This window comes from Colossoma macropomum, unplaced genomic scaffold, assembly GCF_904425465.1.
Source record: "Colossoma macropomum unplaced genomic scaffold, Colossoma_macropomum, whole genome shotgun sequence".
NCBI lineage: Eukaryota > Metazoa > Chordata > Actinopteri > Characiformes > Serrasalmidae > Colossoma > Colossoma macropomum.
The window spans coordinates 20292341-20307837 of NW_023494794.1; the positions used below are offsets into that span (position 1 = coordinate 20292341).

General features: G+C 39.0%; 1 protein-coding gene across 1 annotated transcript in view; it reads left to right on the forward strand.

Moving 5' to 3' along the window:
• Positions 1-15088, forward strand: part of LOC118814764 (scavenger receptor cysteine-rich domain-containing group B protein) — a 26983-nt gene extending 11895 nt beyond the window's left edge. Inside the window, exons 5-12 of the mRNA XM_036580522.1 lie at positions 1573-1875; positions 3353-3424; positions 4783-5097; positions 5475-5552; positions 5991-6059; positions 7563-7877; positions 13368-13445; positions 14760-15088. Of these exons, the coding sequence (XP_036436415.1) occupies positions 1573-1875; positions 3353-3424; positions 4783-5097; positions 5475-5552; positions 5991-6059; positions 7563-7877; positions 13368-13445; positions 14760-15076 (1547 nt within the window). The 3' untranslated portion in view covers positions 15077-15088. The remainder of the gene's footprint in view (positions 1-1572; positions 1876-3352; positions 3425-4782; positions 5098-5474; positions 5553-5990; positions 6060-7562; positions 7878-13367; positions 13446-14759) is intronic.
• Positions 15089-15497: the final 409 nt, after the last annotated feature.

Consider the following 15497-nt stretch of genomic DNA (forward strand, 5'->3'; position numbering starts at 1 on the left):
TGCAAAATAAACCGCTTCACTTCAGACGCTGAAACGGCCCAAGTGTGAAAACACCATAACAGAACAATCACACCAAGGTTCATTTCAATCAAACCAAACCATGTCTGAATGCACCCTTTGATGCTGACAGCAACTGAATCATACGACGTTTACTCTGTAAAGACACCTTTGCTGTCCACATTTTCTTCTAGAAATCACTAAAAACACTAGAAATCAATAATTACCCAAATCTTTTCCAGAAATACATCCCCGAAACTTCTCTCAACCAGATCAAACCATATCCAGCTCTTCATTAAAGTTGAGCTGGCTTGTTGATGTGGTTAAGGACACATTATGACTCAATATGAGCTATAAAATTGGCAAATCTTGGTGTAGCTGACACAGTGGTAAGCCATATTACAGAGCAGGTGAAGTGCCCTGCAGAATCCGACTCTCCTTCCCGTGTGGAAATTTAGACACTACATTACATTCACAAATTCTCTTGTTTCTCTTCATAAACATACATTTTTAGTTTGAAAATTCAAGATTATATAAAATACAAGATTAAATTTATATTTTTTTACCGCTATATACTGTCCTTCTGCACTTCATATGTAAATAACACTGTTACTTATCGTGTGACTGGGGGAGTCCTATCTTGTGGGTGGAATTGGAGATGACTCAATAGAGGAGAAAATTGGGGAAAACTAAAAAAAATAAATAAATAAACAGAAACAACAGAAATTGCACACATAAGCCTACATGACTTGCATGCACACTAAGGGGAGTTGGAATTCGACACAACACAGAACAGACCTGGATGCAGTTCACAAGGTTTGAGAGAAGTTTTGGGTTTGTATTTACAGAAAAGAGCTGGTTCACTATTGACTCCTATTGCTTGACTCCTATTAGTCTCATTAAGTGGCCTCAACTCGTTTCCGACTCCTGGCGACCATATGGATAGTGTCTCTCCAGAATATCCTGTCTTCTGTTTGGGTCTTCAGGTTTCTCAATGACTGGTTCATGATTCCTCTGACTGTATCCATCCACCTTACAGCTGGTCGTCCTCTTCTTCTTTCACCTTCAACTCTTCCAAGCATAATGGACTTTTCCAATCAGTTGGTTCTCAGAATATGTCCAAAGTAGATAGCTTCAGTTTGGGCTAGCTTCATAGCTCCAGTTTAAAATTAAAGAAGCAAAATTTGGACACTAAATATGACTTGTCTGATTGACTACTGATAAGGGGGAGGGGGGAAATTTCTGTAAATTTCAGCAAATTTGTTTTGCTTTAAACAGCAAGGGCTCATATATGTGGCCTCACACTTTGGTCGCTCTCATAGCTTCATAACTTGCGCAACTACTTTCATAGTAGTTACTGAATAATTTACAGCAGTTATTGATTATAAAGTCTTACTGAATAATAAGCCTGAATAATAAGCCTTTTTAGATACCCAACGCAGCTTTCTTTTTCAGCACAAATATTTGAGGACATGAGGACTGGGCTGCATTGTTTTTCATTGTCCTCTGGCTGTATTTCCACTAACCTCTTCAAGTTCCATCGTCCTCTTCCTCCCTTTCCCAATCCCCCTGCAGTACGGTTGGTGAATGGCAGAAGCCGGTGTGAAGGTCGTGTGGAGGTGCAGCACAATGGCACATGGGGTACGGTGTGCGACGATGACTGGGACATGGTGGACGCCAACGTGGTGTGTCGGCAGCTAGACTGCGGGCTGGCCATGGCTGTGGGCAGCAGCTACAGGTTTGGCCAGGGCTCTGGGCCCATCCTGCTGGACAACGTAGACTGCAAGGGGGAGGAGACAGACCTGAGCCAATGTGGCAACCAGGGCTGGGGCATTCACAACTGCTACCACTATGAGGACGTGGCCATCATTTGCAAAGGTAAGGCCAGGTTGACAAAGTGGTCACCAAGAAACACTTACACTACTGTTAAAACTTTGAATCACTGTTTTCAATATTATAAGACCAGTTTAGCCACAGATACATATATAAACTGATTGGAATATACTAGTCATGTGCAACATCTAAAGTAGTTAGTAGAAAGCTGCTTATGATGAACAGTGCTGTAGATGATTCTAAATTTGTGATTGTAAAGTAAATATTTATTTATTATTATTAATGTTTTAAATGCTTGAATACAAAATAAACCTTAATGTATCGAAAAAAAACCAGAAATACTTTTTGGTGTCAGATTTATTTAAATTCACTCTATGTAATTCTTTATTGTATATAAAATAACGAACATTATTAATATGACAAGTGATTCCAAACTTTTGAATATTTGAATACGATTATTATGGATAGATACAATGCAAAGTCATATGATGTCTCCATAATGTTTGTTTTTATTTTGGGATAATGGGCACATTTTACCAAAAGCTGTAGCTTTGTATAAGTAAGTGAGAGTATATATATGCTAAATTCACCAAAACCCTAAGGCTTATAGATGTAATAGATGTTCCCAATTAAGTAATTGGTTAATTAGAGGGACTTTTGTATGGAGCCATTGTTTAAGTCATTAGGGATTAGAGCTCCCAAGCTGCACAATTAAACAATGACAAATTAACTCCTACAGGACAGTGACAGCACAGCAAAGCAATAGAGTAATATGTTATACATACATACATACATACATATATCATCTAAACCGCTTATCCTTCTGGGTCACGATGGGGTGCTGGAGCCTATCCCAGCTGTCATTGGGCGGAAGGCAGGATACACCCTGGACAGGTTGCCAGTCTATCTCATCACATAATATGTTATGTTAGCTGGATATAATGTTTGATAGATATATAGTACTCTGCAAACATCAGAGACCACCCTTTATTTTTTTATTTTCCAGTTAAAATGGCCATTATGTACATCATTCATTTTTCAGGGAAAAAGCGGAAAAAAATAATATTATATATATATATATATATATATATATATATATATATATATATATATATATATATATATATATAATTTTATATACATTATTACATATATATACATTATATATATATATATATACATACATTATAACATATATATATATATATTTATATATACATTATAACAGAAGCCTCAACAACTAAATGTATTATCAGATATTTCCAGTATTTAGTGTGTTCACCTTTTACCTTTATTACACCTTCCATTCTTTTCAGGAGACTTGCTTTCAGTTTTAACATTTTTCCACACCTTCAAAGTTCAGTCATAGAAGTTGGTTGCATTTTCTCACAATCCACAGTACTATAATACTCGATGAATCTAAAGTTAATTGCTTATCATCTTAAATGTCATCTTGATTTTTGATGACATGACATTAGGATGTCATTATCCATGTCAACATCTCAGTATCTTTCTATTCTAGGTAACACTGTCATTGGGCCTAGAGGAAGCCCTGAGGGGCCCACCACTCCATCTCGAAGAAATTCTGGTTTAAGTAAGTCATGCACAGTTCAGACATGCAACATGCATCCAACCCCTTTCTGCATCATGAAAGGATCCCACCCTTTGTTAAGCCCATGCATTTACATGGCTTGTCCTCAGATGTCCTCATATGTGCTACTCACAAAGCAACATTGCCCTTTAGCACTTTCTTTGAACTGCTTCAAAGAATCCTCATGTTGCGGGATCCAGAGGTCCAGCCACTCTTCTCTAGCAACCTGAGAACAACCATTGTCTCTTCCTGTGATGGCCATATGCAGTGAAATGTCAGTGGAGGGTGCAACATAGATGCTGTGATCCATGTTATCCTGTGACTATAGCTCTCTGTTTTGTTTCACTTTCAATACACTCTTCAACTTACTATTCCCAAGGCTGTGTTGCCGATGGATGGGCCAATAGAAAATGCGTCTTTAGAATAATATGCAAGAGAGTTAATTGCTCATGTAGAGTATGTCTACGCTAACAGAGAACATATTCTTGCATTATACACTACTTATAAAAGTCTGTAATCAGTGTTTACAATGATATAAAACATAAATAGCTTTAAATGTGCTTTAAAAGAGCTTTTAAAGTATGTTAAACTAGCACAGTGTTGTATAGTGTTATTATACTATTGTATAGTATTACTTAAGCAATAGAACACGAAAGGGAGTGTGTTATCGCGAAATAACATCACGGCTGTGATTTGTATAAAGTATTATATGTATGTGATGTGCATATAATGATGTCAGTTATATGTGACTTCCCAGATTTGAACTGAGCCGCACACAATTCCAAAATGTTTGAATAAGCCGTACAATATTAGGTCCTAATATGTTGGGAAAGACTGCTCCTACTATATGTGCCATACTGAAAAAAAATTCCAACAATATCCTTTTCAACCAATATCTGGTTCATGTATTTATGTACATTGGCTACTTTATTAATGAACAACATAACAAAAACTACTATTGCTGTGACATCTAAAATATCTAAATGTAAATCTGATGTAAATAACACTTAAAAGTATAACACTTTAAATAAGTAATTTAATTTCTAGTAGATGTAGTGCGTCAATGTGAGGAAATGACGGAACCAAACCTTGCAAAATACTACAGCTGATTGATGCGCCACACAAATGACTAGCTCCAGGTTGCCTTGTACAAGTTGCTAGTTCATTGTCCAGAGTGTTACTAGAGCTTTTAATCTAGACCAAAACTTCACTTAATCCACTACCAGACCTCATGGGGACGGATCTCGGTTCAGAGAGAACACCAGCATTTAAGCTGTTGATTAATTAACCCAGTGCAAAAGCTCTAACTTCAGAATCACATCCCAAACTCATAAACCCCACTTTTCCTCCCCGTGCTGCAGGAGACGGTACCATCCGGCTAATGGGCGGCCCAGACCGCTGCCAGGGCCGGGTGGAGATCTACCATCGTGGCAGCTGGGGGACGGTATGTGATGATGACTGGGGGATGCGGGACGCTGTGGTTGTGTGCCAGCAGGTCGGCTGTGGTCCTGCGGTCACCTACACCACCAACGCCTACTTCGGCTATGGCACTGGCCTCATCATGCTGGACAACGTCAACTGCAATGGCTACGAGAGCCAGCTGGCCACCTGCTACAGCCTGGGCTGGGGCATTCACAACTGCGGCCATCACGAGGACGCTGGGGTCATCTGCACAGGTAAATTAGGCCTGCATTATCTGAGGCCTGTTGCTGTCAAAAGGAAACCTTACATTGCTATTAACTGATAAGAACTGCAATCATATTACTCAGTTCAGTTCAGTTCAGTCTTAATGTTGACTGTTCAGTAGTTACTTTAAAATATTCACTGACTATTCTTAGTCAGGTTATGGAGTTGGTCCTTAAGTTAAGTTAAAGTATTGCTGAATGCTATTATTATTTCAGTCTTTATATCAGGATTTTCACAATTTGGCATAAGATATAAAAAGGCCTACGTTTAGTAGTATCGTTGTTGGCGGTAGAACTCAACACAATCTCTCTCTCCCTCTCTCTCTCTCTCTCTCTCTCTCTCTCTCACTGACTCACTCCCCCTGCAGGATTGGGTACTACCACTGCTCCCCCCCTTGACATGGAGACCCTGGGCAGAGCATTCTTCCACACAGAGAGCACAGCAGGTATAAATGGCACATATATGTGAGTGTATATCTTTACCTGCTGTCCACAAGCACATATGGGTAAATAGAGAGCCAAACTAGTGTGGCCAACCGCTGCGTCTGCCTGTCTGCTTTGGCATTCCTGATGGTTTGAAGTGAATAGCCCATCTGTCATACGCAAACACGCACACTGTGTGCTCTCACACAGACACATATTCACATTCACACTCTAGCAGGAGTCACTTTTCAAGCAGGACAGTGGGATCTTGTACTATTCCTGTTGCCTCACCAGAGGGCACTGTTTTGCAGAATGACGCACCTCAGTCAATCCATGAGATTGTGGAGATGCAGCTGCAGCTATCTGTGGCCTTGTCTTCAGTGCCTTCCCATCTTCCTTTCCTCCTTTCTGGTTTTGTCTTCAAGTCATCATCCTGGGTATTTTTCTCTCACTTCCCTCAGAGACAGGAGTGACTGTTCCAGTTACAGATACGACTGCAGCTGAACCCACCACAGCCATAACCACAAGAGGTAACACTAAAAACAGATGCATTTTTAACACTATACCTATTTTTGTAGTACTAATCCAGATAGATGCAGTTTCTATATTTTATAAATATTTATGTAATGATTTACATTTACAGCATTCAGCAGACGCTCTTATCCAGAGCGACTTACAAAAGTGCTTTGTTGTCCACTCAGAGAAAGCATCTTTGCTGGTTACAAATAGGTTAGAGAGAAAGCTCGTCCTGAGCTCAGATACTGCTAGAAACAAAAGCCCATGTTGATACCCAGAGAAAAAGGAACAGAATTAAGTTTCAGTATGTGCTGTACAATACATTTCAATAAGTACTACGTTAGTGCTCACTTAAGTGCTGTAAAAAGAGATTTGTCTTTAGTCTGTGTTTAAAGATGTATCAAAAACTAATATTGTGATAACTAATATTTTTCACTGTTCTGTATAGTTTACTGTTTTTCACTGTTCTGTATAGTTCACTGTTTTTCGCTGTTCTGTATAGTTCACTGTTTTTCACTGTTCTGTATAGTTTAATCGTTGAGATGTGAATCAGTCATTCAGAGTGGTTTGATGTGAAGTGGTACACTGTATAAAAATTTACAGACTCAGATTTCTTTGCGATGGTGGTGACAGGAAACAGGGGTCACAATTTCTATGCCACAAATACAGCCATTTTATTTAGAATCCAAATCCACCAGTGAACCTACTTGTCTTCTGAGTTTTAGGTGTAACGTTGATGATGGTGAAATAGTGCTAAATTTGAAACAAGATGTTTCCTTTGGGTGTTATTTTGCCTTTCAGTGCCCTGCATGTACCCGTCAACCTGGAATGTATATAAAAAAGAAGTTTGAGGCCAAAACCTTCTTTTATATTTCTATTTATAGCCATTTCAAGTAATACCTTACTGTTTAGGAGCTTTTTGAGGCATTAAAAGCTTCAGACGTCTAGTTCCTGTCATCACCACTGTGAAGGATTCTCGCTTGGGAAGCTTCTTTAGAATGGAGCATTTCACATCAAACCACTCTAAATGGCTTTATTTACGTGTTAACGATTTAATTATGCACAAATAAAAAAATGCTAGAATTCAACCTTAATGTAAAGATATTTTATTACAAGCAATTTTGGAAGATTCCTATTGGTCCATTCGTTTTCACACGATGTAAAGGGCAGATGTTTTGTTCAAATAAAGTAAAAAATATATGTATAATAAAATTTGAAAAAAATGGAAATACTATAACGTTTTCTAAATAAATGTATTTATAAATGTTGTCAGTGACTGTCCAGCTCTCCAGAGCCGTTGAAGCTTTGTAATGCTCAAATGCCTTATTGTATAACTAGCTGTATATTTATTAAAGTAAAATATTGTGCAAATGTCCAATGATTTAGATTGAAATACTTTACAGCTGACGATGTGGCAACGAACAGATTATCATATTGATTGCGTGGACACTATTAAGAGCTATCTAGCTAATCAGACATTCAGAGCTATTTGATGTTTTGTTCATTCCTCCATTCAGAGCAGCCCAGTGTCCGCGTGGCGAATGGAAACAGCAGTTGCCAGGGTCGCGTAGAGGTCTCCTACAACAGCGTCTGGGGCACGGTGTGTGATGATGACTGGGACATGGACAATGCTCAGGTGGTGTGCAGACAGCTTGGGTGTGGCCCCGCCCTCGCAGCCGTCCCTCTTGCCTACTTTGGCTACGGCTCCGGTCCCATCCTGCTGGACAACGTGGATTGCCAGGGAAACGAGAGAGCGCTGGCCGACTGCTTCAACCTGGGCTGGGGGCAGCATAACTGTGGGCACCATGAGGACGCTGGGGTCATCTGCTCAAGTAAGTTAGAGGTGGACAAATGGACAAAATATACCATGCAATCCATAAATAATTGGACACAGTTTGGGCTCTGCGCTGCAGCATGCTGAATTTGAAATCATGAATTAACCACTTAAATGGCCATCGATTTCTGATAGACACTTCAAAACAGTTTTCATCATAGTCCATGTAGCTTCTGAATAATAAGCACAGATCAGTTTTAATTTGAGGGTATTTATGTCTGCACTGATTAAACCACATATAAATATCTACATTATCATCCAATTCATGGGGACCATAAGTATTTTGACAATTGCTACTCAGATGTTTGTTGGCTAGCTACACTGTTAAAAATGAAAGTCCGCTCAGCTTAAAATGATAACTGATAACACTGCTTTTACACTCAGACTAACTTATTGTATTCAAAAGTTAATTTTTTTAGTTCTGCATCTTAGTTTGGTAAACAATATAGAACGTATGTCTTTACTCAGTTTCCCCACTAGCTGTGGATCTTTCCCTTAGACAGTCCCACCAAGCATTTTTCCCTCTTGTACTCCCAGTTATGGACGGCTATGGCATCACTGGGGTTCAAACTGACAACCTCCTGGTGTGGGTGAATGCATAGTTTGTTGCAGCACTCGCTAGTTCCTGAAATCAGTCAGATTTCTGTGTCCTTAAATGTTAACAAACTTTAAAAAACATTGGTGGTTTTACCTTTAAAACTAGTACTTTAGTAATTTGGTGCAATGGTCTGAGAATTTACCCCAACATCAGGAGATTTTGAGTTTGGACCTCAGTAATGCCACAGACATCCACATCTGGAAGCCCAAGAGGAAAAAAATGCCTGGTGGGATTGTGCCATAGAAAGAGTCCCAGCAAATGGGGAAACAGTAAGAAACAAATTCTGTATTGTTTACTTAACTGAGAAACTAGAAATGAGAAAAATGAGAGAAGTCAACTTTTGACTAAACTGAGAAGTTGGGTGAACTCTGGAGTCCTCAAGTTAAGTTAACTCAAGAAAAGCTGTGTAATCAATTACGTTTTATGTTTTTTTTGTTTGTTTGTTTGAACTCATTTTAAGTTATGCTGACCTCATTTCTTATAGTGTGTGCATCTCAGCATCATTTGATAAAGCACAACACAGCTAGCAAAAGGTCTAGAAGTTCATTCTACATGTTGAATCTAGAGTCAATATCAGGACATTAGGCTGAAAAAATCAGAGACTTGAAACAAAAACACTGTAGATGTGGAAGTGATATAAGCTGATACAAAGTAATACAAACTGATATGTTGTCTATCATATAACTGTGGAACAACAGTGGGCTTTTCACTAGACAAAAGGTGTCAAAATATGTCAGAACACAAGCCCTCTTTTTAGAAGCCCATCACTATTCTCTACATTTCTGGCATTTATCACACTGGATGTAGTTTGTCATGGTGTGCCATGTAACAGTTTACCATTATGTATGAACATGATGAACTCATCATGTGAGTAATAGGTTTTCTAAAATGACTCAGCTAAATAAACAAGCACACTTTCACTCCTGTTGAGGGACAACACATAAACTGTGAAACTGCTGTTACAGCTGTGAAATATGTATTCTGTCTTACCAAAATTATTGCAGTAAAAGTATTCAGTGGAAATACAATATGTCCAAAAGTATCCAAATACTCCTAATTAGTGAATTCAGCTATTTAAGGTGCACCCATTGCTGACACAGGCAATCATAATTTGCCAGTCGAATGGGCCTTTAGGAGCAGCTGCGCATGATCCTAAAGACACTGTTCTCTGGAGTGATAGAGGTCCATCCAACACCTTTGAAGTGGCATTTGTAACCAAGAACGAATTGTCCAGCATCAGTACCTGACCTCACTAATGTTCTTGGGGCTGAATGTGCGCAAACCCTTACAGCAGTGCTCCAACTATCTAATGTAAAGCTTACCCAGAAGAGTAGAGGCTGCTGCTGCAGTAAAGAGGGGTTATCACATTTCAGAAATTCATAAAACACCATTACAGAGGTATAAACAGAGTTTTAACTCAGTGGTTCACAGGCACTGTATAGTATAGAAGGTAAGTTACAGCCTTGTATGCAGGAGATGAGCCTACAAATCCTTGCACTTTGTTACGTTTATGTTTTTGGCTGTCTTGGGAAGAACTGCTAATGCTACATTTGCATCCCTCCTTTTATTTTCCCTTGTGCCCCTGCCCTCCAAACTGCCTGTGCACAGCCCTGCCCCTGCTCATTGTAATGCTACCAAAATGTAGGAGTTTCAAAATAAATATATGGTACATTGTTGAGAAGCAAGAATGCAACAGTGAGCTTAGCAATAGCCCACGAAAGAGCACAGTAACAGATGACCAAACAATACTTTCAGTTGTGAGGAAAAACTGCAGAACAGATCAAGAATATTATCTGAAAGGTAGACAAAGATGAGTCAAAGACCAAAGAGAGAAAAATACACCAGCGTGTGTTTTTAAAGCCTTGTAAAAATCCATTAATTGGAGAAAAAGGTAAATTTACCTATGTAAAATGTTGGCATGTATGGCTGCCACTGGAACCAGCAGTAGCAGCAGAACAAATTCTGAAGTGCACAGAAGTGTCACAGAGATTTTAAGGCCTGAAATTCGAATAACTAAGTCAATCACCTGACATGAAACCCACTCGTCATGTGTTTCACTTACTAAAGACAAGGCTGAAGCCTGTGAAACAAACAGGAACTGGAAACGCATTACCGGGCTGGTGTCTGGTGATGTCTAGAGGGCACAGCATCTGGCAACCGTTGAATATAAAGGATTTGAAACTTGAAGTATAATTTTATATTTCCAGCCTAAAACTAGGAATTAATATGTTGTCATGTCATGTAATATTCTGTAGCACAGCACTGCATCCCTGGCCTCACTGATTTGAGAGAATTCATGATTTTGCATCCTTTTTATGTTTTTGTCTACCAGTGTTCTCTTATTACCACTTATGTAGAGGCTGATAAATATATAATATTAAGGATCCTAACAGTGATGTTAGTAATCTGGCTTCATTCTACCTTAGCCAGCTAATGGAAAAAAACCCTTTCAACACAAATACTTTCTCCCACCTTAAATATGCTTTATCAGAAGTGTATTTACTAGTCTTTAAACCAAAACATCTCACTAAATTCTGTAAATTTGTCCAGTTATTTGTAGAAATTGGTCAGTATACTTTTTACACAAGCCTTCATCTTTGCTGTACATCTCTACAGTAAAGCAGTGGGCACATACCCCCCACCTGGAGATCTACTTTCCTGTAGAGTTTAGTTCCAAACTGCATCTATCATGCTGCCCCCGATTACCAAACACCAAAGCATCTGATCCAGCCAGACAAGAACATCTGAAGTTAATTAACCAAAGCATGCATAGCAGATTGTGGTTGGAACTAGACTCCACAAAAAGGTAGATCTCAAACACCAGGGTTGGTGACCACTGCAGTGAAGTATTAGGCCTATATGTGTTTTTTTCCAGTGTGTGCAAATGCATTTATATTGCACTGTCACTACCCCATTCATAAGACTCACACTGTCACAATGCACCAGTCAACATCATTCACTGTGAAAGGCCCAACAGTGAATGTACACACACATCTCTTTCCTCATTCAGTTCCAGTCTCATTTCCAGGCCAGTGCACTTCCTCCCACCCCAGAAGTACAGCCACATTACACAGCGCCAACCGCCATTCTGCTGACCAAAGCAATGCTGGTTTCTCGATTCCTTTATGTCTCTTCCTCTTAAAATCTTAAGCACGCACACATGCATTCACGCATCTACGTTGTTAAGGCACAACTCTCTTTCATACCAACCGGTACACTGTTATACGCACATACTACTCCAGTCCTCCCTAACGAGGCACCTGCTTCATAAGACTTTAACTATTCTGAGGAGAACTCTAAAATCCACCACACAGCAACGTCATAGCATCATTTCCGCAAGCCCTGTGTCTGAGGCAGTCCGCTGTGGCCACGTGCAAAATCTAGAGGCCAGTCAGGGAACATCAGCATCAGCTGAAGCCCACAGGGGGGAAATCCACATCCGTCTTAGCCACGTGGAGCCAAACGGCCATAAATATATGTATGTGTGTTCCCAATATACACACATTTTAAAGAAGCAAGTCTGGTGAGGATGAAGAGGGAACGTACGCGATTATTTCCATTTAATCTAATAAAGAAGTTAAATCTAATAAGAAGTTTAATCTAATCTAAGATGTTAAGCATTTGTCTAATTTTTAAAAACTATAAAACTAGCTTTTGGAATCCAGATTAAGCCTGTCATTGGATTAGATTATACTGGCATGGGATTGGGGACCATCTACTGTGGTTTAATTTAATTTCAATATTGTTATTGTAGTTCTGTTATTTTGTTTCTGTGTGTTTTATTACAACTATAATTGCATAATTAGTCATGTTTAATGACTGTTTTCAGAGTTTTTGATCATTGTATTTAAATGTGGCACTACTGCATTGTGTCTATGTGTTAAAATATGAAACATGTCATATATCATGGTTAATGTCTGTAAAGGGGAATCAATGAAGTGGTTTACTTGCACTTGGTTGTACTTACAGACTCAGATTTCTTTACAGTGGTGGTGATGCGAACCCGGAGTCCTGATGTCTACAGCACAAATATAACCATTTTATTTTCTCGAAACGACTTACGCATGTTTTATATGTAATGTTGTTAAAAATAGTCATAAATCAGAAAAAATAAGTTTTCTTCGGGGACTATTCTGTCTTACAATATCTTGCATGTATCCCTCCACCATGGACAATTTAAAATAAATGAATTAAAATACATTTGAAGCCAAAACTTGATCACAAAACTATCATAAACAATGTGTCACATATCTAACCATTTTATGTAATAACCTTTTGTAAGGGAGCTTTCAGGGGCATTACACTCTTCAGACGTCTGATTCCTATCACCACCGCTGTGAACAATTCTGACTCGGCAAGTTTCTCACAACAAAGCCCTCTGAATGACTTTGTTTAGATCTCAAGGACAGAATTTTTCAGAAAGTTTGAAAAATCAGCAGAGTTCCCCTTTAAGTATCATGATATGACATTTTTGCCGTATCACCCGCCCTGTGTGATTTGACTGATGGTGCACTAGTAAATTACTTGAAAACCGTTTGAAATTTGGCATGAGCAGCAATGGATGCCCTCTCCCAAACATTACTACTTCTCCAGTGATATCTAAAACTACTCCTTACTAGACATGAAAACTGATTTGTTACGTGCAGCTCAACCAGCTGAGGTACAGTATCATGCCCCAGTGCACATCTTCCAGTTACCTAATATCCTGCCCTGATATTGCACTTACTCCATCATCTGCTAATGTAGGCTAATGCCATCTCACTTCGTTTGAGAGATGGAGTGTTGAATTCAGTTCAGTGATATTATAAGCATGATTTGATCAAACCAGACTAAATCAAAAGCATGTTTAGAAAAAGAAGATAGGGTAACCTTTTCATTTCTTTCCCTCAGCTTTCCAGCCCTTGGCAGGAACATCGAGAAGTTTTGGTGTGACAGAAAGGACTGTCACCACCTCAGCTCCAGCGGAGGGTAAGAAAGAATGGACACGGTGCTCACGTTAGACTTCAGGATTATTTGAATTCACTACAAAAATCTCTACTTGACAGACTTGGAAAAAAAATGTGTTCATTCAGTGTGGTCCAGTGTGAAGAGATGTGTCCCTTAGACATCTAGAGTTATTGTTGTTTTGCTAGACTATCTCAATGTTGATATACTATTTAATTATAGTATGTCATACTGTGCAAAGGTCAGATACTACCTTTCAAAGTCAAAATGGCCTTAAGAACGAGTTATTCGTTTTTCAGAGTCCATTTCAGAAGAAAACAGAAAACACTTATTTAACAGAAAATTTTGAAGAATCCTCAAACACTAAAAATATTTTTTTAATATTTAATGTGTCCACCCTTTGCCCTTATTATAGCTTCCTCTTTTTGGGAAGACTACAGTCTGCAGGGATATTTGCACCATCAAATTTCAGTCTTAGAAGTTCTCGAAAAATTGCTTTTTCGCAGTAATCTAAGTAATCCCAAACACACTCAACAATGTTAAAGTTTGCACTCTGGGGCGGTCAGTCCATTGTTTTGAGAACACCAGCAATGTCGTTGTTTTACTTGCAAAGGTTTTTTTTTGGTATATTTCTCAGTAACAGCTTCTTGACAGCTACACATCCTTTCAGACCCATAGCGTTGAGTTGTCCTGTGGATCTTTTCAGAGCTGAAGCAAGAACTCGATTTTCTCCTCTCTCTCTCAAATACAAAAAGTCCGAAGTTAATTCATTCACTTACCATTGACGTCCCCCTCCCTTATGCAAGTAGATTAGCTAATTTATCATTATCTAATCCTCACAGAAATTTCTCTGAAAATTGAATTTCAACTTAAAGGCTGAAAATTAAACTAAAGAAAGGTGATCTTTGACTTTTGCACAGTATTGTGTATTCTGTGATGATATATCATATGTGGCACTGTAATGAACTATGTTTGCATTTGATTTTAGGTTATGTAAATCGAATGCAACCATTTGTTCTGATGTTAAAATATGACAAAAGCTTTGCAAAAAATGTAAAGGATGTTTTTGTCTTTCCACAAAACAAGATACACACAATTTGAAATCATAATAAAATATGTCCTCTTCTAAACGCAAATATAGTATCAGTTAAAAGTGTAGAATCCACATATTTAACGTAATTTATGTTGCATGTTTCAGTTACGGATAAGTGAGAAATAATTCTTTTTAAATTCTCGTTATAATTGCAACTTCTAGGGGTTAAAGAGAAGAGATGTAAATCATGGTGGGTCTAAAAGCAACTTTCTGGTGAAGTATCTAACCTCTTTCTGTCTCTGTAGGTGCGATAAGGTTGTCAGGTGGTCAGCACCGCTGTGAGGGCCGTGTGGAACTGTACCAAAGTGGTGAGTGGGGTACCGTATGTGATGATGCCTGGGACCTCCCAGACGCCCAGGTGGTGTGCAGGCTGCTCGGCTGTGGGGATGCTGTAGCTGCCCGGGTGGAGGCTTTCTTCGGACCAGGCAGGGGCACCATTCTCCTGGACAATGTGAAATGCACCGGCACAGAGGCCTCACTCCAGCAGTGCTCCCACATATCGTGGGACGTCCACAACTGTGACCACTCAGAGGACGCCGGCGTGACATGTTCACTCTCGTGATTCCATACCCGCAAGTCCCGCCCATCCGCCTCTGGCCCAAAAAGTGTGTGGAGTGGAATGGGAGCAGTTTAGATAACAAGACTTTTATGTACATTCTGTAAATAACTGCTCATGCTGTTATTCTGAGGATATAAAGATGTAATAGCTTTAAAAAGAAAATGATGCTTATCTATGGTTACTGATAAATATAACTGATATTCTAATTATGCACTTTATGAATTTTATGAATCCCAAATACTTATATACTGTATGTATATACGCATCGATTTGTTCCACACTAGTTGTGGAAAAACAGTTGATATACAGTGGAAACCAAAGCTTTAGACCCTATTTCTTTTTCTTTTTCTACGTACAATTTTTAAATATTTAGCGCACACTGCTAGTCGTGCAGTCTGATAAAGAGAGGTATTGCATTCTGGAG